The sequence below is a fragment of the Oncorhynchus keta genome, chromosome 37 (genome assembly GCF_023373465.1).
Source record: "Oncorhynchus keta strain PuntledgeMale-10-30-2019 chromosome 37, Oket_V2, whole genome shotgun sequence".
NCBI lineage: Eukaryota > Metazoa > Chordata > Actinopteri > Salmoniformes > Salmonidae > Oncorhynchus > Oncorhynchus keta.
In genome coordinates, this window is record NC_068457.1 from 4933111 (window position 1) to 4957386 (window position 24276).

Sequence of the window (24276 nt, forward strand, 5' to 3'; positions counted from 1 at the left end):
CCAAGATTTGACGGTACGTGGCCCCGTCCATTGTCCCTTTGATGCAGTGAAGTTGTCCTGTCCCCTTAGCAGAAAAACACCCCCAAAGCACAATGTTTCCACCTCCATGTTTGACAGTGGGGATGGTCTTCTTGGCGTCATAGGCATCATTCCTCTTCCTCCAAACACGTTGAGTTGATGTCAACGAGCTCCATTTTGGTCTCATCTGACCACAACACTTTCACCCAGTTGTCCTCTGAATCATTCAGATGTTCATTGGCAAACTTCAGACGGGCATGTATATGTGCTTTCTTGAGCAGGGGGACCTTGCGGCAGGATTTCAGTCCTTCACGGTGTAGTGTGTTACCAATAGTTTTGGTGACTATGGTCCCAGCTGCCTTGAGATCATTGACAAGATCCTCCCGTGTAGTTCTGGGCTGATTCCTCACCGTTCTCATGATCATTGCAACTCCACGAGGTGAGATCTTGCATGGAACCCCAGGCCGAGGGAGATTGAGTTCTTTTGTGTTTCTTCCAACTGTTGTCACCTTTTCACCAAGCTGCTTGGCGATGGTCTTGTAGCCCATTCCAGCCTTGTGTAGGTCTACAATCTTGTCCCTGACATCCTTGGAGAGCTCTTTGGTCTTGGCCATGGTGGAGAGTTTGGAATCTGATTGATTGCTGCTGTGGACAGGTGTATTTTATACAGGTAACAAACTGAGATTAGGAGCAGCTCGTTACCTGTATAAAAGACACCTGGGAGCCAGAAATCTTTCTGATTGAGAGGGGGTCAAATACTTGAGTTTTTCTGGATTTTTGTTGTTATTCTGTCTTTCACTGTTCAAATAAGCCTACCATTTAAAATTATAGACTGATAATTTCTTTGTCAGTGGGCAAATGTACAATATCAGCAGGAGATCAAATACTTTTTTCCCTATATATATATATATATATATTTTTTTTTTTCTTTAATATATTCAACTGGCTATGAAGTGAAATTAATATCTCTGCGGGGTCTCAATGTTTCTATGGGAATGTGACAACACTAACAGTGTGGTCAACGCCACAGAGAATCCAGTACAGTTGTCCAGGTCTATACTACCTGAAATATCTACTAGAAATTCACATATCAAAATGTATTACTTTTGTGTTGCAGTTAGGGTTGGGAGGTATTCCTATTTTCAGAACATTTCTGTACAATACCAGGATATACGGTTTTACCGAACGTGCACACATATGTATGCATGCATATATATATTATTATATATATATATATATTATATATACAGTGGGGCAAAAAAGTATTTAGTCAGCCAACAATTGTGCAAGTTCTCCCACTTAAAAAGATGAGAGAGGCCTGTAATAGGTACACTTCAACTATGACAGACAAAATTAGAAGAAAAAAAATCCAGAAAATCACATTTGTAGGATTTTTAATGAATTTATTTGCAAATTATGGTGGAAAATAAGTATTTGGTCACCTAGAAACAAGTAAGATTTCTGGCTCTCACAGACCTTCTTTAAGAGGCTCCTCTGTCCTCCACTCGTTACCTGTATTAATGGCACCTGTTTGAACTTGTTATCAGTATAAATGACACCTGTCCACAACCTCAAACAGTCACACTCCAAACTCCACTATGGCCAAGACCAAAGAGCTGTCAAAGGACACCAGAAACAAAATGGTAGACCTGCACCAGGCTGCGAAGACTGAATCTGCAATAGGTAAGCAGCTTGGTTTGAAGAAATCAACTGTGGGAGCAATTATTAGGAAATGGAAGATATGCAAGACCACTGATAATCTCCCTCGATCTGGGGCTCCACGCAAGATCTCACCCCGTGGGGTCAAAATGATCACAAGAACGGTGAGCAAAAATCCCAGAACCACACGGGGGGACCTAGTGAATGACCTGCAGAGAGCTGGGACCAAAGTAACAAATCCTACCATCGGTAACACACTACGCCACCAGGGACTCAAATCCTGCAGTGCCAGACGTGTCCCCCTGCTTAAGCCAGTACATGTCCAGGCCCGTCTGAAGTTTGCAAGAGAGCATTTGGATGATCCAGAAGATTGGGAGAATGTCATATGGTCAGATGAAACCAAAATATAACTTTTTGGTGGTAACTGAACTCGTTGTGTTTGGAGGACAAAGAATGCTGAGTTGTATACCATACCTACTGTGAAGCATGGGGGTGGAAACATCATGCTTTGGGGCTGTTTTTCTGCAAAGGGACCAGGACGCCTGATCCGTGTAAAGGAAAGAATGAATGGGGCCAAGTATCGTGAGATTTTGAGTGAAAACCTCCTTCCATCAGCCAGGGCATTGAAGATGAAACGTGGCTGTGTCTTTCAGCATGACAATGATCCCAAACACACCGCCCGGGCAATGAAGGAGTGGCTTCGTAAGAAGCATTTCAAGGTCCTGAAGTGGCCTAGCCAGTCTCCAGATCTCAACCCCATAGAAAATCTTTGGAGGGAGTTGAAAGTCCGTTGCTGCCCAGCAACAGCCCCGAAACATCACTGCTCTAGAGGAGATCTGCATGGAGGAATGGGCCAAAATACCAGCAACCATGTGTGAACCTTGTGAAGACTTACAGAAAACGTTTGACCTCTGTCATTGCCAACAAAGGGTATACAACAAAGTATTAAGAAACTTTTGTTATTGACCAAATGCTTATTTTCCACCATAATTTGCAAACAAATTCATTAAAAATCCTAGAAATGTGATTTTTCTGGATTCTTTTTTCTCATTTTGTCTGTCATAGTTGACTTGTACCTATGATGAAAATGACAGGCCTCTCATCTTTTTAAGTGGGAGAACTTGCACAATTGGTGGCTGACTAAATACTTTTTGCCCCACTGTATATGTGTGTGTGTGTGTATGTATATATATATATATATATATATATATATATATATATATATATATATATATATATATATATATATATATATATATATATGCATGCATGCTGCCATTTCACTTCATAGCCAGTTGAATATATTAAAGAAAAGGCTTGCAAGTGTGTCCTTCTGTAGCTCAGTTGGTAGAGCATGGCGCTTGTAACGCCAGCGTAGTGGGTTCGATACCCGGGACCACCCATACGTAGAATGTATGCACACATGACTGTAAGTCGCTTTGGATAAAAGCGTCTGCTAAATGGCATATATTATTATTATTATAATAAGGGATGCCAAAAAAAATATTCTAGCCGTCTCACAGAGTATTATTACATTCCGGCTTGGCCAGCCCCTTGATGGACACCTGTGCATGCTAGCATTGTCTCTGACCATGGTGCTTATCCAGTGACCTTCCTCTGAAACACCTAGTTGGTGGGCATTAGATCCTATTTTAAGTTTGCTATATGTCTTTACAGTAGTCAAGTCGCGTAGCATACGGTGGATAATTCTTTATTTTATATTCCATGATGTTGAGTTGTGTCCTTCGGAATGCATCCCAGTGTTATAGCTGATGCAAGTAAAGTACTATTGCGGTGACTTAGTTCTCCTCTGGTTAACCTTCCAACCTTCACAATCCGAAAACCAGAAGTCTATTTTTCTTGATTTACTTATCAATGGAATATTCTATTTGCTTTCAGGTGGATAACCGGCCCAAATACTATGGGAGAGAGTAAGTTGGATTATTTCAATGTAGAATTTATATACAAAACTAGTCATTGCTGTAGTTTAAAAAAAATCCAGTCTGCGTCTGTGTTTCCAATGTTCTGTCTTCTCCCCAGGTACCATGGGATGATCTCCAGAGAGGAGGCTGACCAGCTGCTGAGTGTGGCAGAAGGGAGTTACCTCATCAGAGAGAGCCAGAGGCAGCCTGGGACCTACACACTGGCCCTACGGTTAGGCACACGCACACCATTTCTACAGTTAGATTTTCCAAACAGTGTGATGCATGACTTCTTTTGATTAGTTTAGAATTTTTTGTAGTTACACCCCCCCCCCCCCAATTTTGAGATTTACAATTGGTAGTTAGTCTTGTTCCATCGCTTCAACTCCTCTACGGACTCGGGAGAGTTGAAGGTCGAGAGCCATGCATCCTCCGAAACACGATCCTGCCAAGCCGCACTGCTTCTTCACACACTGCTGGCTTAACCCGGAAGCCAGCCGCACCAATGTGTCTGAGGAAGAAACACCTTTCAGCTGGTGACCTCAACATCTAAGCCATTTGTTGGGGGTGGTTCTACTAAGCTAACATATGGAATTGCTTTAAGATGATCATTTATCTTTTTGATTTTGAATTTTAAGAACCCTTTAGGTACGCATATATACATATATACTAAAGTATGTGGACACCCCTTCAAATTAGTGGATTAGGCTATTTCCGCCTCACCCGTTGCTGGCAGGTGTATAAAATCGAACACACAGCCATGCAATCTCCTTAGAATAACATTGGCAGTAGAATGGCCTTACTTAAGAGCTCAGTGACTTTTACATGGCACCGTCATAGGATGATATGAATCACCAGGAAAATAAACATTGAATGATGTAGAGTTTTCTAGTACAGAATGTTCTAAAAAGTGTGTGTGTGTTCTTTATCTTGAAAGTTCATATGTAATTCCATTGGGGGAACATAGGTTGTATGAGCAACATTGATCAGCTTCTCTCAGCTGTCAAGTGCTGTATTGCCTATGCACTGGGGCCTGACTAAGTGTAATTATTTATCCAGATCATTTTCCTTGAAGCTGCTGTGATGAAAATGTTGATTTCTTGTATTTATTGAGGTCAGCCAAGTTGTGCTTAGTGTCAATCTGCCACTCTGTGCATTGCTTCGCTTATGTGTTTGCCTCTGCGACAGAGGAGTATACCATCCTCTGTCGCAGATGTCGTTAGCGTGGTAAATCTAATGCACAGTGTATTCCCAGGTCTGGGCTCTGTCCTTGAAGCCAGTGAGAGGGCTGCCAAGTGTTTCTTTTTTTCATAATCCCCCAGTCTGAGGCTTCCCTCAAACCCTTTCTGTCCCATATCTCATTTGGTCTCGTTAAAGCAGATCGGCAGAGGTGATGAATGTTTTTGGCTCTGATTTTGTGTTTTTAAAACTAGGCCAGCGTTTTGAAATTCTCATGTGAAAATGCATTGTTTTCCAAACAAGCAATGAGGTTTTGAAATGCAAATAAACTGCATTTCTTCCTCCTGTATATCTTTCTTTTCTCTCTGCTTAAGTGTCTCACCTTTGCTAATTCTTCGCTATAATTGCTTTCCATAAATATAATCACCTTTTGTAAGGATGGCTGGAAAATGGTTGTCCAACAATGGGCAGCCTTGGATCTGAATTTGGAAGGGTGAGGTCATGAACTTTGCATCTGGTTAGTATTGGAGTAAGGATTCTTAGCTAGTTAGTTTAGGATGTCTCCTGAGTTATTTGTGCTGGTTTGTGTTTTTCTTTTCACACGGGAACACTTTCTTCTCTTCGCCAACTATCTCCCTTTATTTCTCATTGACAGATGAGGTTGAAATATTGGTCTCTTGCATCTACCCAATGATGAAGAATTCCTTGCATTTACCCAATGATGAAGAATTCCTTGCATTCTTCTGGCTCATGTTGTGCACAGTGATTGGATTTGCTGTCCGTACAGAGTGTAATGGTTGGCGCTTTTGCTGCATGCACATCTGAGAGGCCTTTTTCCTGTGAGATGAGGAATTTTGTTAGCATTCACTATACACTTAATGTATTGATCAGCTCTAATAAAGGTCACCATTATTTATAACCACTATGTGCAGGGAAGAAATGATTTGATCTAGCAGTCATTACTGGATATTAAAAAGCTTTTTTAGCATGATTTAATTTGGTTTTCCACTGATCCAGGGTACGAGGAAGGAGAGGCAGGCAAAGTAAAAAAAAAAATGCTTTTAAGGTCGGCTCTACATCCTAGGATTCCCCCCCCCCCCAGCTGTACGGCCTCCTCCTTATGCTTCCCACTTGAGACAATCTAAAAACACTCTCCTACCCATAGAAACTGATTCTCACTGATTTCCCTCCCCCTTCCCTTTTCCTCTTTCCTCCCTATATCCTGAACCCAGCTTTGGAAATCAAACCAGGAACTTCCGTCTCTACCGTGATGGGAAACACTTTGTTGGGGAGAAGCGCTTTGAGTCCATCCACGACCTTGTGACAGATGGGCTGATCACGCTCTACATCGAGACCAAGGCAGCAGAGTACATCGCTAAGATGACCATCAACCCAATCTATGAGCACATTGGCTACACAACACTCAACAAGGAGCCCACGCTGAAGAAACACTTGCCTGTGTGCCAGGAGGTTCCTGATGGGCCTGCGCCACAGGGAGAGCTGGGTGACGAGGAGAAAGGGGTAAGGAACACTCTCACTGTCCTAAAAATGTCAGCCTTTTACTGTACTGGAAAAGGAAACGAATGGAGCAGATGCTGAAATGAATGCAATGTGAAAACCAGGCAGAAGTGAATGTTTTCCATGTCAAGAAATTCCAGCTCTACTATTCTAATGTGCAGAAAGTTGGTAGCACTGCTCTTGTTGCTCACCAAAAGAAGATAGCCAGAATTTTTTTAGATGCATCCTGAGATCAGTTTTTAACACTTCATGCTATTGAACGGAACTTTGTCGTTTTGTGGTTCATGGAACCTGGATTTGCTGGCGTGTGGTTGTGTACAGTGCGTTCTGAAAGTATTCAGACCCCTTGACTTTTTCCACATTTTGTTACTTTACAGCCTTATTCTAAAATTGATTTAAATATTTTTTTCCCCTCATCAATCTACACACAATACCACAATATGAAAATGTAAAAACAGGTTTTTATTTATTTATTTGCAAATGTGTTAATATTTAAAAAAAACATACCTTTTTACATAAGTATTCAGACACTTTGCTATGAGACTCGAAATTGAGTTCAGGTGCATCCTGTTTCCATTCATCATCCTTGATGTTTCTACAACTTGGAGTCCACCTGTAGATACAGATACATTCAACTGGTTACATTATTTGGAAAGGCTCACTCCAGTCTAAATAAGGTCCCACAGTTGACCGTGCATGTCCGAGCAAAAACCAAGCCATGAGGTCGAAGTAATTGTCCCTAGGGCACCGAGACAGGCACAGATCTGGGGAAGAGTATCAAAAAATGTCTACAACATTGAAGGTCCCCAAGAACACACTGGCCTCCTTTATGCTTAAATGGAGTAAGTTTGGAACCATTAAGACACTTCCTAGAGCTGGCCAAACGGAGCAATTGGGGGAGAAGGGCCTTGGTCAGGTGACCAAGAACCAGATGGTCACTCTGACTGTGCTCCAGAATTCTTCCGTGGAGATGGAACCTTTCAGAATGACAACAATCTCTGCAGCACTCCACCAGTCAGTCCTTTATGGTAGTGCCCAGACAGAAGCCACTCCTTAGTAAATGGCACAACACCGCCACTTGGAGTTTGCCAAAAGGCACCTAAAGGACTCTCAAAACTCCGTTGGAGTTTTTAAAATAAATTAGCAAAAATGTTTAAACCTTTTTTTGCTTTGTCATTATGGGGTAATGTGTGTAGATTGAGGAAAAAACAACTAATCAATTTTAGAATAAGGCTGACGTAACGAGATGTGGAAAAAGTCAAGGGGTCTGAATACTTTCGGAATGCACTGCATGTACACATAAACTGAACAAAAATATAAATTCAATTCTCGTCCAAAAAGTTTACTATATTTTGCTAAAAAAGCACCTGGATGATCATCAAAACTCTTGGAAGAATGTTCTATGGACAGGAGTCAAGTGGTGAAATGGGCCCTATTTATCCCTGGCGCAAACCAACACTGCATTCCACAGTAAGAATCTTATACAAACGGTCAAGCATGGTTGTGGTAGTGTGACAGTTTGGGGTTGCTTTGCTGCCTCAGCACTTGGACGACTTGCCTTAATAGAAGACATCATGAATTATTCTCTGTATCAGAGAATTCTGCAGGAGATTGTTAGGGCATCAGTCTGTGAACGGAAGCACAGCTGGGTCATGCAGCAAGGCAATGATCCAAAACATACAATCAAGTCTACATGAAAATGGTTAAAAGTAACACATTTTAAGTTTTGGAATGGCCTAGTCAAAGTGGAGATCTAATCCCAATTGCGATATTGTGGCAGGACTTGAAACGAGCAGTTCATCATTGAAAACCCACAAATGTCGCTGAGTTAAAGCAGTCCTGGATGCAGGAGTTGGCCAAAATTCCTCCAAAGCGATGTAAGAGACTGATCATCTACTACAGGAAGGATTTGGTTAGTCATTGTTGCTATAGGTGGCACAATCAGTTGAGGGGGCAATTATACTGAACAAAAATATAAATGCAACAATTTCAGTTTTACAGTTCATATAAGGAAATAATTCAAATACATTAGTCCCTAATCCATGGATATCACAGATGTCTTTAAAAAAAAAAAAGTTAGGGGCGTGGATCAGAAAACCAGTCAGTATCTGGTGTGACCACCACTTGTGTTGCGCTGCATGAGACATCTCCTTCACAAAGAGTTGATCAGGCTGTTGATTGTGACCTGTGGAATGTTATCCCACTCCTCTTCAATGGCTGTGCGAAGTTTCTGAATATTGCCGGGAACTGGAACACGCTGACGTACTCATCGATCCAGAGCAACCCAAACATGCTCAATGGATGACGTCTGGTGAGTATACAGACCTGGAAGAACTGGGACATTTTCAGCTTTCAGGAATTGTGTGAAGATCCTTGCAACATGGGGCTATGCATTATTATACTGAAACATGAGGTGATGTTGTGCCATTCATCCGCCACCAATGGGCTTCAGGATCTCATCACGGTATTTCTGTGCATTCAAGTTGCCATCGATAAAATGCAATTGTGTTCATCGTCCGTTGCAAATACCATAACCCCACCGCCACCATGGGGAAGCGTTGACATCAGTGAACCCCTGATCGTAATTCTTTGACAAAAGCTCTGGTGAATATTGCTACAGTCAGCATACCAATCCCCCCTCAACTTTAGATGTGTAATGATCATGCTGTTTAATCAGCTTCTTGATATGTCACACCTGTCAGGTGGATGGGTTATCTTGGCAAAGGGAAAATGCTCACTATCAAAGATGTAAAAAAAAATCTGTGCACAAAATTTGAGAAATAAGCTTTTTGTGTTTGAAATTTCAGAAGTGGATAGATGGCAGCATTCGCACGAAACTGAAAGTGTGAACCACTGCATTTAACCACGGTAAAGGGACTGGAAACAGAGGCAAATATAGACAGAGGCAGAAAGATGTTACAGGGACTAAGTGAAGTTGCAGTTCAACTGCTCTGACACGAGACTCATGTGACAGGGACTTAAAACAATCACCGATTTGTAAAGGGAAAACCAGCCACGTTGCGGACACTGATGCCTCACTTCCAGACCCGTTAACACCTATTTTGCCTGTTTCGAGGAAAACGACACTGACCCACTGACATATGCCTCCACTGCTTATGAGGACTGCGGGCTCCCAATCTCTGTAGGTGACGCGAGTAGGATCTTCAAGCATGTTAACACTCGCAAGGCTGCCTGCCCAGATGGCATACCAAGCTGTGTCCTCAGAGCATGCACAGACCAACTGGCTGGAGTGTTAACGGACATTTTCAACCTCTCACCATCCCAGTCTATCATCTGCACTTCAACAGGGCCACCGTTGTTCCTGTACCCAAGCAAGCCAAGGCAACTGCACTAAATTACTATCGTCCCGTAGCGCTCACTTTTGTCATCATGAGGTGCTTTGAAAGGCTAGTCAAGGACCATATCACCTCCACCTTACCCGACACCCTTGACAGACTACAATTTGCATACCGCCCCAACATTTCTAAGGACGACGCAGTCGGCGTTGGACTGCACACTGCCCTATCCCACCTGGACAAGAAAAATACCTATGCTGTTTGGTGTTAAAAGGTGAGCAGTAGTCATAGTGCCCTAACTGAATTAAACATTTCTGGACCCCATGAAGAGTACACCAGCTTAATTAGGGATGTATATTAAATATAAATTCCTCCCGCCCTTGGGGTGTGTGCTCAGCCCCCTCCTGTACTCCCGTTTTCACCCCTGACTGTGTGGCAACTCGATCATCAAGTTTTTTGACGACTTGACAGTGGTAGGCCTGATTACCAACAACCACGAGACAGCTTACAGGGAGGAAGTTAGAGCCCTGGTGGAGTGGTCCTAGGAAAATAACCTCTCCCTCAAACAAAGGAGCTTATTGTGGAATACAGGAGACGATGGAGCCGCAGTGGATAGGTTCAAAAGCTACTAGTTAATTGGCGTGCACATCATAGAGGACCTGAAATTGTCTCGCCACACCAACATTGTGGTGAAGGTGCAACAGCACTTCTAAAACCTCAGGTAGCTGAAGAAAATCTGCATGGCCCCCAAGACCCTAACAAACGTCTGGAGAGGCAGCATTGAGAGCATTATGTCAGGCTGCATCACCGCCTTGTCCGGCAACTGCTCCGCCCTCAACTGCATGACTGTCCAAAGGGTAGGTGTGGACAGCCCTATGCATCACCGGGGCCATGCTGCCTGCCCTCCAGGACTACAGCACCCAGTGTCAAAGGAATACCAAGAGGATCATCAAGGGCCTCAGCCAGGTGAGCCACAGACTGTTCACTTGTCTATTGTCAGACAGATGGAGACAGTACAGGTGCATTAAAACCGAGACTAAAAAACTGCTTATTTTACTTGGCCTTCAGACGGTTGAACAGTCATCGCCAGCAGTCAGCTAGTAATCTCACACACCTCATACTCACGTGCACTTACACATCAAATCAAATTCCTATATTAAGCAAACTAGATGGCACAATTTTCTTTTTTACTTACGTGCAGACAGGCACACTCCTTGGTCCATTTGAGCAAATTCATATGCCCATGATTTTGGAATGAGATATTCGATGAGCAGGTGTCCATATTCTTTTGTTTTTCTAACATGTGTATCATTCACAACTAAAGTTGCCAAATAACTAACCGAGGGTATAGGACCAGTTTCAAATGATCATATGCGCACTCTTGCTCCAGAATGGGGGAAATATCCTTTCTATTTTATTCAGCTAAGTTCAATTATATTCTTCTTACTATAAAATACTATAAAATAACGGTAGTAGGCTAAATGCCTACTGTTGGACTGCCGTGGTCTGCATATAGATGCCTCATCTCATGATTCAGCCTCAAATGGATGTATGCAATACTTTTTTGTTTTTGTTTTACACCACTGAAGTTATCTAATGGTCATTCACTCGCTGACCTCCCCCAGCCGCCTTCTCCCTCCTCCCACTCTTCTCTCTCTATGTAATTAAATGCCTATAATCATCCTAATGCAGGTTCTTTTTGAAGAGCCTGGACATAATCAACCCGGCAACCCCTCAATACAGACTGATAAGGTGGAGTCATGCGTCCTCCGGAACATGACCTGACAGCCAGCTGCACCAAGGAGTCGCTAGAGCACAATGAGCCAATTAAAGCCCCACCGGACGATGCTGGGCCAATTATGTGCAGTCCTATGGGACTGCCGGCCACAGCATGAACCCGGGTCTGTAGTAAAGCCTCTAGCACTGCGATGCAGCGCCTTAGACCGCTGCGCCACTCGGAAGGCCTGAATTAAAGGTGATTTTATTGAGAATAACAACACAACTCACTCCTTGAGTTGCTATGGTGTGCACTAGTGGCCTCTTCTGATACACGATCAATCTTGGCAGTATTTTTCTGTCTGTCCCATGGTAGCTTTAACAGGCTATGTATACAGAGGACACTATCAAGATCACTCAATATCCTTTCTGCATTTTCCCTTCAGGGAAGACCATCTAATCATGATTGTTAGTGCTTTCTATAGAGTGAGGTCAACGTATTTAGTGACTTTTTTTTTGTGATTTTTGGCTCTGTACTCCAGCACTTTGGATTTTTTTAAATTATAGAATGACGGGTTAAAGTCAATACTGTCAACTTGAATTTGATCGTATTTTCATCCATATCATATTTTCATCCACTTTAAGTACGTGCCCCACCTCCCCCATTTTAGGGAACCAAAAGTATTTGGACAAATTCACTTGTGTATTAAAGTATTCAAAAGTTTACTATTTTGTCCCATATTCCTATCACACAATCAATCTTGTGACTCTTGTTGGATGCATTTGCAGTTTTTTTGGGGCTTGTTTTAGGTTTTGTGCCCAATATAAATGAATGCTAAATAATGTATTGTCATTCTGGAGTCACTTTTATTGTAAATAAGGAAAGAATGTTTCTGAACACTTCTGCGTTAATATAGATGCTACCATGATTACAGATAATCCTGAATGAATCTTGAATATTGATGAGTGAGCAAGTTGGAGGCATAAATATCACCCCCCCCCCCCCAAAAAAAAATGCGAACCTCTCCTGTTGTTGGTCATGGCATTTCTTGGGGGTATGATATTTATGTCTCAAACTTTCTCAATCGTCATTTTTCACAATTCATTCAGGATTATCCGTAATCATGGTAGCATCCACATGAATGCATAAGTGTTCAGAAACATATTCTATTCTTATTTACAATAAAAGTGACTCAAATGACGCAGTACATAATTTACCATTACTCTTGTGCACAAAATAATCTGAAAAACAACCAAAACAAACTGCAAATGCATCCAAGAAGTTTGTAATGTCACAAGCTTGTTGTTATTGTCATTGTATGCTAGGAATTATGGGACCAAATACGAAGCTTTTGACTACTCAAAGAAGTGAATTTGTCCAAATATTTTTGGTTTCCTAAAATGGGCTATGCACCAAAAGTGCTGTAATTTATATTTCTATGTAATTTATATGGATGAAAATTCCTTCACCTTATTAACCTCATAGTCATAGGATTTAAAAGTATACAAAGTACTGGAGTACAGAGCCAAAACAACAAAAAATGTCACTGCCCAAATACTTTTGGACCTCACCACCAAGAGAGTGCTACACACACAGAGGGATCAAGATGGTGGTGGTGAGAGGGAGATGCAGAGAGTGTGAGGGTAAGACGCAATCGGGCAAATGTATAAGTAAGGATAAAACGTGAGTGGGAGAGGGAGAAATCTTTCCATTTCTCAGAGCCTCTGTGAACCTCAGGCAAGTCTGAGCCTGCTTTAAGCACCAACTGTCAGAGCATCTTACAGATTACTGCACCTGTACATAGCCCACCTATAATTTAGCCCAAACAACTACCTCTTTCCCAACTGTATTTAATTAATTAATTTATTTTGCTCCTTTGCACCCCATTATTTTTATTTCTACTTTGCACATTCTTCCATTGCAAAACTACCATTCCAGTGTTTTACTTGCTATATTGTATTTACTTTGCCACCATGGCCTTTTTTGCCTTTACCTCCCTTCTCACCTAATTTGCTCACATTGTATATAGACTTGTTTATACTGTATTATTGCCTGTATGTTTGTTTTACTCCATGTGTAACTCTGTCGTTGTATCTGTCGAACTGCTTTGCTTTATCTTGGCCATGTCGCAATTGTAAATGAGAACTTGTTCTCAACTTGCCTACCTGGTTAAATAAAGGTGAAATAAAAATAAAATAAAATTTTAAGTCCGATGGCTGCTGTTATCTATCCCTTTATGTTCTGTACATATTGTTAACAGTCCTGAGCTGCAGGCAGAGACCAGGTTCTACAATCATGATCTGTACCCCACTTTCTGCTACTTGGATCTATCCACAATCATGCACTCTTCCAGCTTACAGTGCATTCGCAAAGTATTCAGACCCCTTGATTTTTACACATTTTGTTACGTTACAGCATTTTGCAAATGTATTACAAATAAAAAAACGAAATACCTTAGTTACATAACTATTCAGACCCTTTGCTACTCAAAATTGAGCTCAGGTGCATCTTGTTTCCATTCATCATCCTTGATGTTTCTACAGCTTGATTAGAGTCTGCCTGTGGTAAATTCTATTGATTGGACATGATTTGGAAAGGCACACTTCTGTCTATATAAGGTCCCACAGTTCACTGTGCATGTCAGAGCAAAAACCAAGCCATGAGTTCGAAGGAATTCTCCGTCGAGCTCCGAGAAAGGATTGTGTCAAGGCACAGATCTGGGGAAGGATACCAAAAAGTGTCTGCAGCGTTGAAGGTCCCCAAAAACACAGTGGCCTCCATTTATTTTATTCTTGAATTGAAGAAGTTTGGAACGACCAAGATTCTTCCTAGAGCTGTCTGGCTGGCCAAACTAAGCAACCAGGGGAGAAGGACCTCTGTAGAGATGGGATAACCTTCCAAGATAACCACCTCAGTAAAAGGCACATGACAGCCCGCTTGGAGTCACCTAAAGGAAGAAACCAAGATTGAATTATTTGGCCTGAATGCCAAACATCACATCTGGAGGAAACCAGGCACCAACCCTACGGTGAAGCATGGTGGCGCCAGCATCATGCTGTGGGGATGTTTTTCAGCGGCAGGTACTGGGAGACTAGTCGGGATCGAGGGGAAAGCTGAACGAAGGGGAACACAGAGATCCTTTCTGAAGAGGGCTCAGGACCTCCGACTGGGGCAAAGGTTCACCTTCCAACAGGTCAATGACGCTTAGCACCCAGCCAAGACAGCACATGAGTGGCTCCGGGACAAGTCTCTGAATGTCCTTGAGTGGCCTACCCAGAGCCTGGACTTGATCAAAGATCTCTGGAGAGACCTGAAAATAGCTGTGCAGCGACGCTCCCCATCCAACCTGACAGAGCTTGAGAGGCTCTGCAGAGAAGAATGAGAGTAACTCCACAAATACAGGTGTGCCAAGCTTGTAACGTCACACCCAAGAAGACTTGAGGCTGTAATCGCTGCCAAAGTTGCTTCAACAAAGTAAAGGGTCTGAATACTTATGAAAATGTTATTTAAAAAAAATATGTTTTTATTTTATGCATTTGCAAAAATGTCTTAACCTGTTTTTGCTTTGTCATTATGTGGTATTGTGTGTAGATTGATGAGGGGGGAAAAATGATTGAATCAATTTTATAATACGGTTGTAACGTAACAAAATGTGGAAAAAGTCAAGGGGTCTGAATACTTTCTGAATGCACTGCATTTAACAAGTAATGTGTACTATAATTTTTGTAAATAGCTGTTTTGAAAACATGCAGATCCTATATAGATTTTTTTTTTTTTACTCTAGAAGTTACAACCATGTAGGACTAAGTTGTCTGAAAGTGAAATCAATTGCACCATATCCTAACATTTTGGGAATTGTAATGATTTTTTATTTTCTTCTGTATGTGGTAGATGTGTTTTTATGAGCATTAATCTGAAGGCTAGTCTCTCAACCCTGGAGCTACAGTGACATTGAGCTGTATTGTAGGATTGAGCTCTCTCTCCCTCTGCCTGTGGGGTAATAGGAATATACTATAGCACTGTTGATAAAGCCGAGCCTGTTCTTTTCTCTGATTGGCTTATTCTCAATGTGACATTTAAATCCATCAGTGACTACCCAATGCACCTGCTTTCGCTCGCTCGCTCTCTCTTGCTTACCCCCCATGGCTGTCTTCACTCTGGGTTTTGTCTGTGCACCAGTGACCGTATCAGTGTCGACGTGGAGAGGATAAACTTAGCAACACACCTCATCTGCATCGATGCACACAGTCAAGCCAGATCTTTTGAGGAGGAATCTCGTTTAGACACCCTGATCAGCACAGGATTAAGGACACAATTCTGTGGCACTGTAATTTTAAAGGAATAATCTTAACTACTTATTTTTTCTTTTTTTCCCCCTTTAAGATCTTTGGATTCTTAGTGGATTTTACCTACTGCTTTTGTTGGGTTGTTTTGGTTTAGCTGATGCGTTGATTTTAACGATACAAGCATCGGTGCTGATGACAGGCTTGCGCTGAGCTGCTCCAAGTTGATCTCTGTGAGCTTTGTCAGTCTTCCACATAGGCATCACATTAGCTGTTCTGAGAACTGGGGGAATTTCCCTTTTATTACCCACCCATCATACCATCCAGGGAGTTGTCCATAGTCAGGGAAGGGAAGAAGTCTCTGGTAAACGAGGCTAAGAAGGATGGGGGTGCAGAAGGACATTATGGCCACAGCCCTGGGTGTGAGGATGGGGTCAGGGACCCAGAAGCCCTTGCCACCTTCTGGCAGCCTCTCAAACTGTTTGCCTATTCACAGCTCACCTCACTGGTCCGCCGAGCCACCCTGAAGGACAACGACCACGCGACCAAGTATGAGAAAGTCCACAATTTCAAGGTAAGACCTGAACCTGCCTGCTCAGCGCTTCTTACTTTTCCTCTTCTGCTCTTTCTTTTTCACTGCCTTTATGGTTGTTATATCACATTTGAGGTTGTTTGATTGGCATATTTTACATTTTTTGGAATGACAGGGGGGAGAGAATTGCCTGTTTGTAAAAGATAAAAATCTATATTCTGATCGACTTCTGACTAGTGAGCAGCATTTTGAGTAGTCATGAAGGAGGTGGGATTGTAGTAGTCCTCAGCAACTGATAGTGTAGTCTGACTGGCTACCGTACCTGTCGTGGCTAGCTCATATAAACTGGGAGAGGGAGACAGAATCTGACAGAACACAGCACTTAATCCCATTCTGTCCAGCCAGACGCTTAGGGACCCTCCAGCTGCATCTTGCCAACCACACCTCTTACCAGCCAAACATAGCAACCATCTTGTCCTAAAATAATCTCAGCCAGATATAATTTTACTAGAACATGTGAAAATAATACATTTTGTTTTGTGAGATTCTTTTTAATAACCAGACTGCTATAACACCAGTCATTTAGGTTTTCTCATTTTGTTGTTTGTCTTGTCATTTACACAAGATGCCTATCCTCCACGTTCCCATTCCCAAAATAACAATCTAAAACAAGGGGTCTGAGTCCACCATGCTTTTCACAGATAAATGTTGAGCATTTCTGATTGGTCTAGCCATTACCTGGCAGAACTAGGCATTTGTTTGATGTAGTCCCTTTTTAGATATGTGATAATCCTGGCATTGTCAACCATGACACACACACACACACACACACACACACACACACACACACACACACACACACACCCACCACCGCCACTCTCCAACCCCCATTAAGGCCTGCCAGTCTGATTTCTAGTGCTGCTTATCTCTCTCTGGCATAATTCCCAATTGGCTCCTTCCATGTGCGCAGGCTGTGGAGATCCAGACTAGTATGTCCATCTATCCTTCCATCCAGTAAAAAAAGTGACCATGTTTTCCATCCTCTCTTCCTCGCCCTTGCAGGTGCACACCTTCCGGGGACCCCACTGGTGTGAATATTGTGCCAACTTCATGTGGGGCCTCATCGCTCAGGGAGTTAAATGTGCAGGTAAAGGGAGGGTGAGAAGCAAACCGTGGTCTCTGCTTTGTGTTTTGTCTTTTAACACAGCTAGTTTGAACCAGGTTTCGAGGAGATGTCATATACAGCACCATACCAGTGTCTACAGGGCGTTCGTAAATTCAATCTGGTAATCTACTTGAGTTCAGAGCACTCTGGTTTGAGAGTGTCAGAGCAAAGAATAATTGATGAATTTAAGAAAGACAAGTAGTGCCTGTTGATATGACAGGTGCCTGTAAATATTGGCTTAAACAAATTGAAATGTTGCCATTAAGTTAGTCACTAACCCTCTTGATAACATGGAAATAGACTAACCAGCTCAGCAAAGGTGAGTAAAATTAGTCAGTGAGCTGTTCACTCATTTTTGTCTTTAAAGTAGCTAGTCAATGTTAGCCAGTTAGCTTGACTGCTGTTATTAGACTTTTTTTAATTTAACCATTATTTTAGGGAAAACATTTGAAAAGTATTTTGGAAAGTATTCATTCCCCTTGACTTTTTCCACATTTTATTACGTTACAGCCTTATTCTAAAATGGATTAAATTGTTTACCCCATAATGTCAAAGAAAAAAATGGTTATTAGAAATGTTTGAAAATGTATTAAATCAAAAACTGACATTTAAATAAGGGTAGGCAACAACACATCTGCCACGCTGATCCTCAACACAGGGGCCCCTTGGGTGCGTGCTTAGTCCCCTCCTGTACTCCCTGTTCACCCACGACTGCGTGGCCAAACACGACTCCAACACCATTTAATTTTGTTGACGACACAACAGTGGTAGGCCTGATTACTGTCAACAATGAGACTGCCTATAGGGATGAGGTCAGTGACCTGGCCGTGTGGTGCCAGGACAACAACCTCTCCCTTAATGTGAGCGAGACCACGGATCTGATCATGGATTACAGGAAAAGGCGGGCCGAACAGGCTCCCGTGAACATCGTAGTGGAGTGGGTCGAGAGTTTCAAGTTCCTTGGACCACTATCATGGTCCAAACACACCAAGACAGTTGTGAAGAGTGCACGACAACACCTTTTCCCCATCAGGAGACTGAAAGTATTTGGCATAGGTCCCCAGATTCTCAAAAAGTTCTACAGCTGCACCATCGAAGCATCCTGACCCGGTTACATCACCGCTCGGCATCTGTCCGAGGCCCAGTACATCACTGGGGCCACGCTTCCTGACATCCAGGACCTCTACCAGGCAGTGTCAGAGGAAGCCCCTAAAAATTGTCACTCCAGCCACCCTGTTCTCTCTCGTAAGTTAGCTTGTTGTGTTCGGCGCATGTGACTAATACAATTTGATTTGCTCTATTTTTCAATGCCATTTTATGGGCAAATTGATCAGAGATCGCCACTGCAGACCTTAAGAAATGATGTGCATGATAGAGTGGGTTCTTACTATTGTATTTCTTTATTGATTTGAAGTAGTTGTCTAACTAATGTGTAATTGCTTTTTGCTCTTGTAGTACAGGGCTCCCTTGCAAACGAGGCTGGTCTCAATTGGGCCCCCTGCCTAAATAAAGGTTACATAAAACATACACAAATCATCTCCAATTGGAAAAGCAATCAGATTGGCATAACATTGAGGATGCGTTTATGCATTGTAACAGAATAATCGTTTTTAGTGCTGCCTGCCATTTTAAATTGTGATAAGGACACTTTATTTAGGCAAGACTACCCTGCCTAAATAAAGGTTCAATTAAATGATACAGTATCATTGCTAATCTCTTTTTCTGCCCAGATTGCGGTTTGAATGTCCACAAACAGTGTTCCAAAATGGTGCCAAACGACTGTAAGCCTGACCTCAAGCATGTCAAGAAAGTATACAGTTGTGACCTTACGACCCTGGTAAAAGCCCACCATTCCAAGCGACCCATGGTGGTGGACATGTGCATACAAGAGATTGAGTCTAGAGGTGAGCGGTAGAAAATGACCAACTTGTGATGTTTTTTTGTTTGTTGCTATAGGGTTGTTATGGTTTCAGACATCCTCCAGTAACAATGTTCAAATTTCCTGACAAGTAATGGAGAGGTATGAATTTGCACTGGTGTTAGTTTGATAAATGTAAAGCTGTTTTAATTTGTCATTGTCTTTCTCTCCCGTTCTCTAACTGTAGGTGTTCAGTCTGAGGGCCTGTACAGAATCTCAGGCTTCAGTGACCTGATTGAAGATGTGAAGCTGGCTTTTGACAGAGGCAGGGCCCTTTTTCCTTTGCCACTGTATCGCATTCTGCTTTCTGGGTGGGGCAGTCAGTGTGTATCAATTGGACTTAGGCCAAGGACTATTGTTGATATTGCTGCAAGATTGCGGGGACTAGGTTGGACAAAAACGGATTTAATTGGTAATGGCAGTTATCAAGTAAGGCCAATCGAGTGCCAACTGCGTTTATAATCTCTAGACCGGCTGCAAAGCCACAAAACAATAGAATTCTAAGTTCTCTTTTTGGATGCGTGCAACCGTTGTGGCATCTTTTAATTAACTGCCCCGTCTATAGATAGGTTTAAAAAATTCTCCCTCTTGTCTCCCAATAGATGGTGAAAAGGCGGACATTTCTGTGAATGTGTATGAAGACATCAATATAATCACTGGCGCACTGAAACTGTACTTCAGGGATTTACCCATTCCTCTTATCACGTATGAAGCCTACCCAAGGTTCATGGAGGCAGCAAGTTAGTCCTTAACTTTAGCCTTTTTAATGAATATTTGTATTTGGACTTTTATTGGGTGTGTGTTATGGTTCCTATCCTGCAGACACTGACTGTGTGTCCATTTGTTTCGGATTCTAGAGATTACAGATCCAGACAAGCGGTTAGAGGCCCATCATGAAGCTCTGAAGCTGCTGCCACCTGCACACTGTGAATCACTGTGTTATCTCATGGCCCACTTAAAGAGGTGAGACCAGATATTGCAGTATATTATGGTAAAACAGGCGTACAGTGTCTAGTCGTTGAGTAGAGACAATGATTAGATTTACAGTCTATTAAAACTTAGGGATCGGCGTTGCAAATCATGCTGTGCCTTGTGTCAAGATCGCAAATTCTTGTTAATATAACTGCACTGTCAAGTTACAGTAGCTATTACTGCGAAAAAATATCATGCTATTGTTTGAGTCCCTTAACAACCAAACACTTTTTTCCCCACCGCGATAGGTTTCATAAATTCACTGCTGAAGGTGAAATGTTTACTTACATTCTGAAATCTTGCTCTGATTTATCATCCAAAGGGTACCAGAGATAACATGAAGTGTCGTTTTGTTAGATAAAATCCTTTTTCATATCTTAGCATACACGATCGATTTTGTATTTCCGCTTGGTTCAATTTTCAAAGAACAGAATCTGTGAAAATCTAACCCTAAATATTGTTTCAACCAGTCAAATCACATTCGTATGTATTCCTCTAAGATCCTAGAACGTAACCAGACCTCACTATATCATTAGGGTTGTAGTATATTCTATAGGACACCAAATTTGGTCAGAGAGCGACGCCTTCATGGCAAGCCGATGACGTGGGCGGTCTTCATTTACATTTAAGTCATTTAGCAGACGCTCTTATCCAGAGCGACTTACAAATTGGTGCATTCACCTTATGACATCCAGTGGAACAGCCACTTTACAATAGTGCATCTACATTTTTTAGGGGGGTGGGGGGGTGAGAAGGATTACTTTATCCTATCCTAGGTATTCCTTAAAGAGGTGGGGTTTCAGGTGTCTCCGGAAGGTGGTGATTGACTCCGCTGTCCTGGCGTCGTGGGGAGTTTGTTCCACCATTGGGGGCCAGAGCAGCGAACAGTTTTGACTGGGCTGAGCGGGAACTGTACTTCCTCAGTGGTAGGGAGGCGAGCAGGCCAGAGGTGGATGAATGCAGTGCCCTTGTTTGGGTGTAGGGCCTGATCAGAGCCTGGAGGTACTGAACAGCTCCGTAGGCAAGCACCATGGTCTTGTAGCGGATGCGAGCTTCAACTGGAAGCCAGTGGAGAGAGCGGAGGAGCGGGGTGACGTGAGAGAACTTGGGAAGGTTGAACACCAGACGGGCTGCGGCGTTCTGGATGAGTTGTAGGGGTTTAATGGCACAGGCAGGGAGCCCAGCCAACAGCGAGTTGCAGTAATCCAGACGGGAGATGACAAGTGCCTGGATTAGGACCTGCGCCGCTTCCTGTGTGAGGCAGGGTCGTACTCTGCGGATGTTGTAGAGCATGAATACAGGAACGGGCCACCGCCTTGATGTTAGTTGAGAACGACAGGGTGTTGTCCAGGATCACGCCAAGGTTCTTAGCGCTCTGGGAGGAGGACACAATGGAGTTGTCAACCGTGATGGCGAGATCATGGAACGGGCAGTCCTTCCCCGGGAGGAAGAGCAGCTCCGTCTTGCCGAGGTTCAGCTTGAGGTGGTGATCCGTCATCCACACTGATATGTCTGCCAGACATGCAGAGATGCGATTCGCCACCTGGTCATCAGAAGGGGGAAAGGAGAAGATTAATTGTGTGTCGTCTGCATAGCAATGATAGGAGAGACCATGTGAGGTTATGACAGAGCCAAGTGACTTGGTGTATAGCGAGAATAGGAGAGGGCCTAGAACCGAGCCCTGGGGGACACCAGTGGTGAGAGCGTGGTGAGGAGACAGATTCTCGCCACGCCACCTGGTAGGAGCGACCTGTCAGGTAGGACGTAATCCAAGCGTGGGCCGCGGCGGAGATGCCCAACTCGGATGCCCAACTCACAGTATCGAAGGCAGCCAATAGGTCTAGAAGGATGAGAGCAGAGGAGAGAGAGTTAGCTTTAGCAGTGCGGAGCGCCTCCGTGATACAGAGAACAGCAGTCTCAGTTGAATGACTAGTCTTGAAACCTGACTGATTTGGATCAAGAAGGTCATTCTGAGAGAGATAGCGGGAGAGCTGGCCAAGGACGGCACGTTCAAGAGTTTTGGAGAGAAAAGAAAGAAGGGATACTGGTCTGTAGTTGATGACATCAGAGGGATCGAGTGTAGGTTTTTTCAGAAGGGGTGCAACTCTCGCTCTCTTGAAGACGGAAGGGACGTAGCCAGCGGTCAGGGATGAGTTGATGAGCGAGGTGAGGTAAGGGAGAAGGTCTCCGGAAATGGTCTGGAGAAGAGAGGAGGGGATAGGGTCAAGAGGGCAGGTTGTTGGGCGGCCGGCCGTCACAAGACGACGAGATTTCATCTGGAGAGAGAGGGGAGAAAGAGGTCAGAGCACAGGGTAGGGCAGTGTGAGCAGAACCAGCGGTGTCGTTTGACTTAGCAAACGAGGATCGGATGTCGTCGACCTTCTTTTCAAAATGGTTGACGAAGTCATCTGCAGAGAGGGAGGAGGGGGGGAGGGGGAGGAGGATTCAGGAGGGAGGAGAAGGTGGCAAAGAGCTTCCTAGGGTTAGAGGCAGATGCTTGGAATTTAGAGTGGTAGAAAGTGGCTTTAGCAGCAGAGACAGAGGAGGAAAATGTAGAGAGGAGGGAGTGAAAGGATGCCAGGTCCGCAGGGAGGCGAGTTTTCCTCCATTTCCGCTCGGCTGCCCGGAGCCCTGTTCTGTGAGCTCGCAATGAGTCGTCGAGCCACGGAGCGGGAGGGGAGGACCGAGCCGGCCTGGAGGATAGGGGACATAGAGAGTCAAAGGATGCAGAAAGGGAGGAGAGGAGGGTTGAGGAGGCAGAATCAGGAGATAGGTTGGAGAAGGTTTGAGCAGAGGGAAGAGATGATAGGGAAAAGGATACAAGGTAGTGGTCGGAGACTTGGAGGGGAGTTGCAATGAGGTTAGTGGAAGAACAGCACCTAGTAAAGATGAGGTCGAGCGTATTGCCTGCCTTGTGAGTAGGGGGGGAAGGTGAGAGGGTGAGGTCAAAAGAGGAGAGTAGTGGAAAGAAGGAGGCAGAGAGGAATGAGTCAAAGGTAGACATGGGGAGGTTAAAGTCGCCCAGAACTGTGAGAGGTGAGCCGTCCTCAGGAAAGGAGCTTATCAAGGCATCAAGCTCATTGATGAACTCTCCGAGGGGACCTGGAGGGCGATAAATGATAAGGATGTTAAGCTTGAAAGGGCTGGTAACTGTGACAGCATGTAATTCAAAGGAGGCGATAGACAGATGGGTAAGGGGAGAAAGAGAGAATGACCACTTGGGAGAGATGAGGATCCCGGTGCCACCACCCCGCTGACCAGAAGCTCTCGGGGTGTGCGAGAACACGTGGGCGGACGAAGAGAGAGCAGTAGGAGTAGCAGTGTTATCTGTGGTGATCCATGTTTCCGTCAGTGCCAAGAAGTCGAGGGACTGGAGGGAGGCATAGGCTGACATGAACTCTGCCTTGTTGGCCGCAGATCGGCAGTTCCAGAGGCTACCGGAGACCTGGAACTCCACGTGGGTCGTGCGCGCTGGGACCACCAGATTAGGGTGGCCGCGGCCACGCGGTGTGGAGCGTTTGTATGGTCTGTGCAGAGAGGAGAGAACAGGGATAGACAGACACATAGTTGACAGGCTACAGAAGAGGCTACGCTAATGCAAGGAGATTGGAATGACAAGTGGACTACACGTCTCGAATGTTCAGAAAGTTAAGCTTACGTAGCAAGAATCTTATTGACTAAAATGATTAAAATGATACAGTATTGCTGAAGTAGGCTAGCTGGCAGTGGCTGCGTTGTTGACTTTGTAGGCTAGCTGGCAGTGGCTGCGTTGTTGACACTACACTAATCAAGTCATTCCGTTGAGTGTAATAGTTTCTACAGTGCTGCTATTCGGGGCTAGCTGGCTAGCTAGCAGTGTTGATTACGTTGCGTTAAAAGAACGACAATAGCTGGCTAGCTAACCTAGAAAATCGCTCTAGACTACACAATTATCTTTGATACAAAGACGGCTATGTAGCTAGCTATTAGCTATCTACGATCAAACAAATGAAACCGTTGTGCTGTAATGAAATGAAATGAAAATGTGATACTACCTGTGGAGCGAAGCGGAATCGACCGGGTTGTTGAGTGCGGAAGTTCTATTCAGTAGACGTTGG

The 24276-nt window shown here is 43.7% G+C and overlaps 1 protein-coding gene across 3 annotated transcripts in view; it reads left to right on the forward strand.

Annotated features, from left to right (window-relative positions):
• The window catches only part of LOC118370104 (N-chimaerin-like), a 31008-nt gene that overhangs the window by 3889 nt on the left and 2843 nt on the right, over window positions 1–24276 (forward strand). For all 3 annotated transcript variants that reach the window (XM_035754903.1, XM_035754901.1, XM_052498966.1), the window contains exons 5-13: window positions 3577–3608; window positions 3718–3831; window positions 6011–6299; window positions 16089–16166; window positions 17187–17271; window positions 19020–19193; window positions 19395–19472; window positions 19810–19947; window positions 20065–20170. In XM_035754903.1, the coding sequence (XP_035610796.1) occupies window positions 3577–3608; window positions 3718–3831; window positions 6011–6299; window positions 16089–16166; window positions 17187–17271; window positions 19020–19193; window positions 19395–19472; window positions 19810–19947; window positions 20065–20170 (1094 nt within the window). The remainder of the gene's footprint in view (window positions 1–3576; window positions 3609–3717; window positions 3832–6010; window positions 6300–16088; window positions 16167–17186; window positions 17272–19019; window positions 19194–19394; window positions 19473–19809; window positions 19948–20064; window positions 20171–24276) is intronic.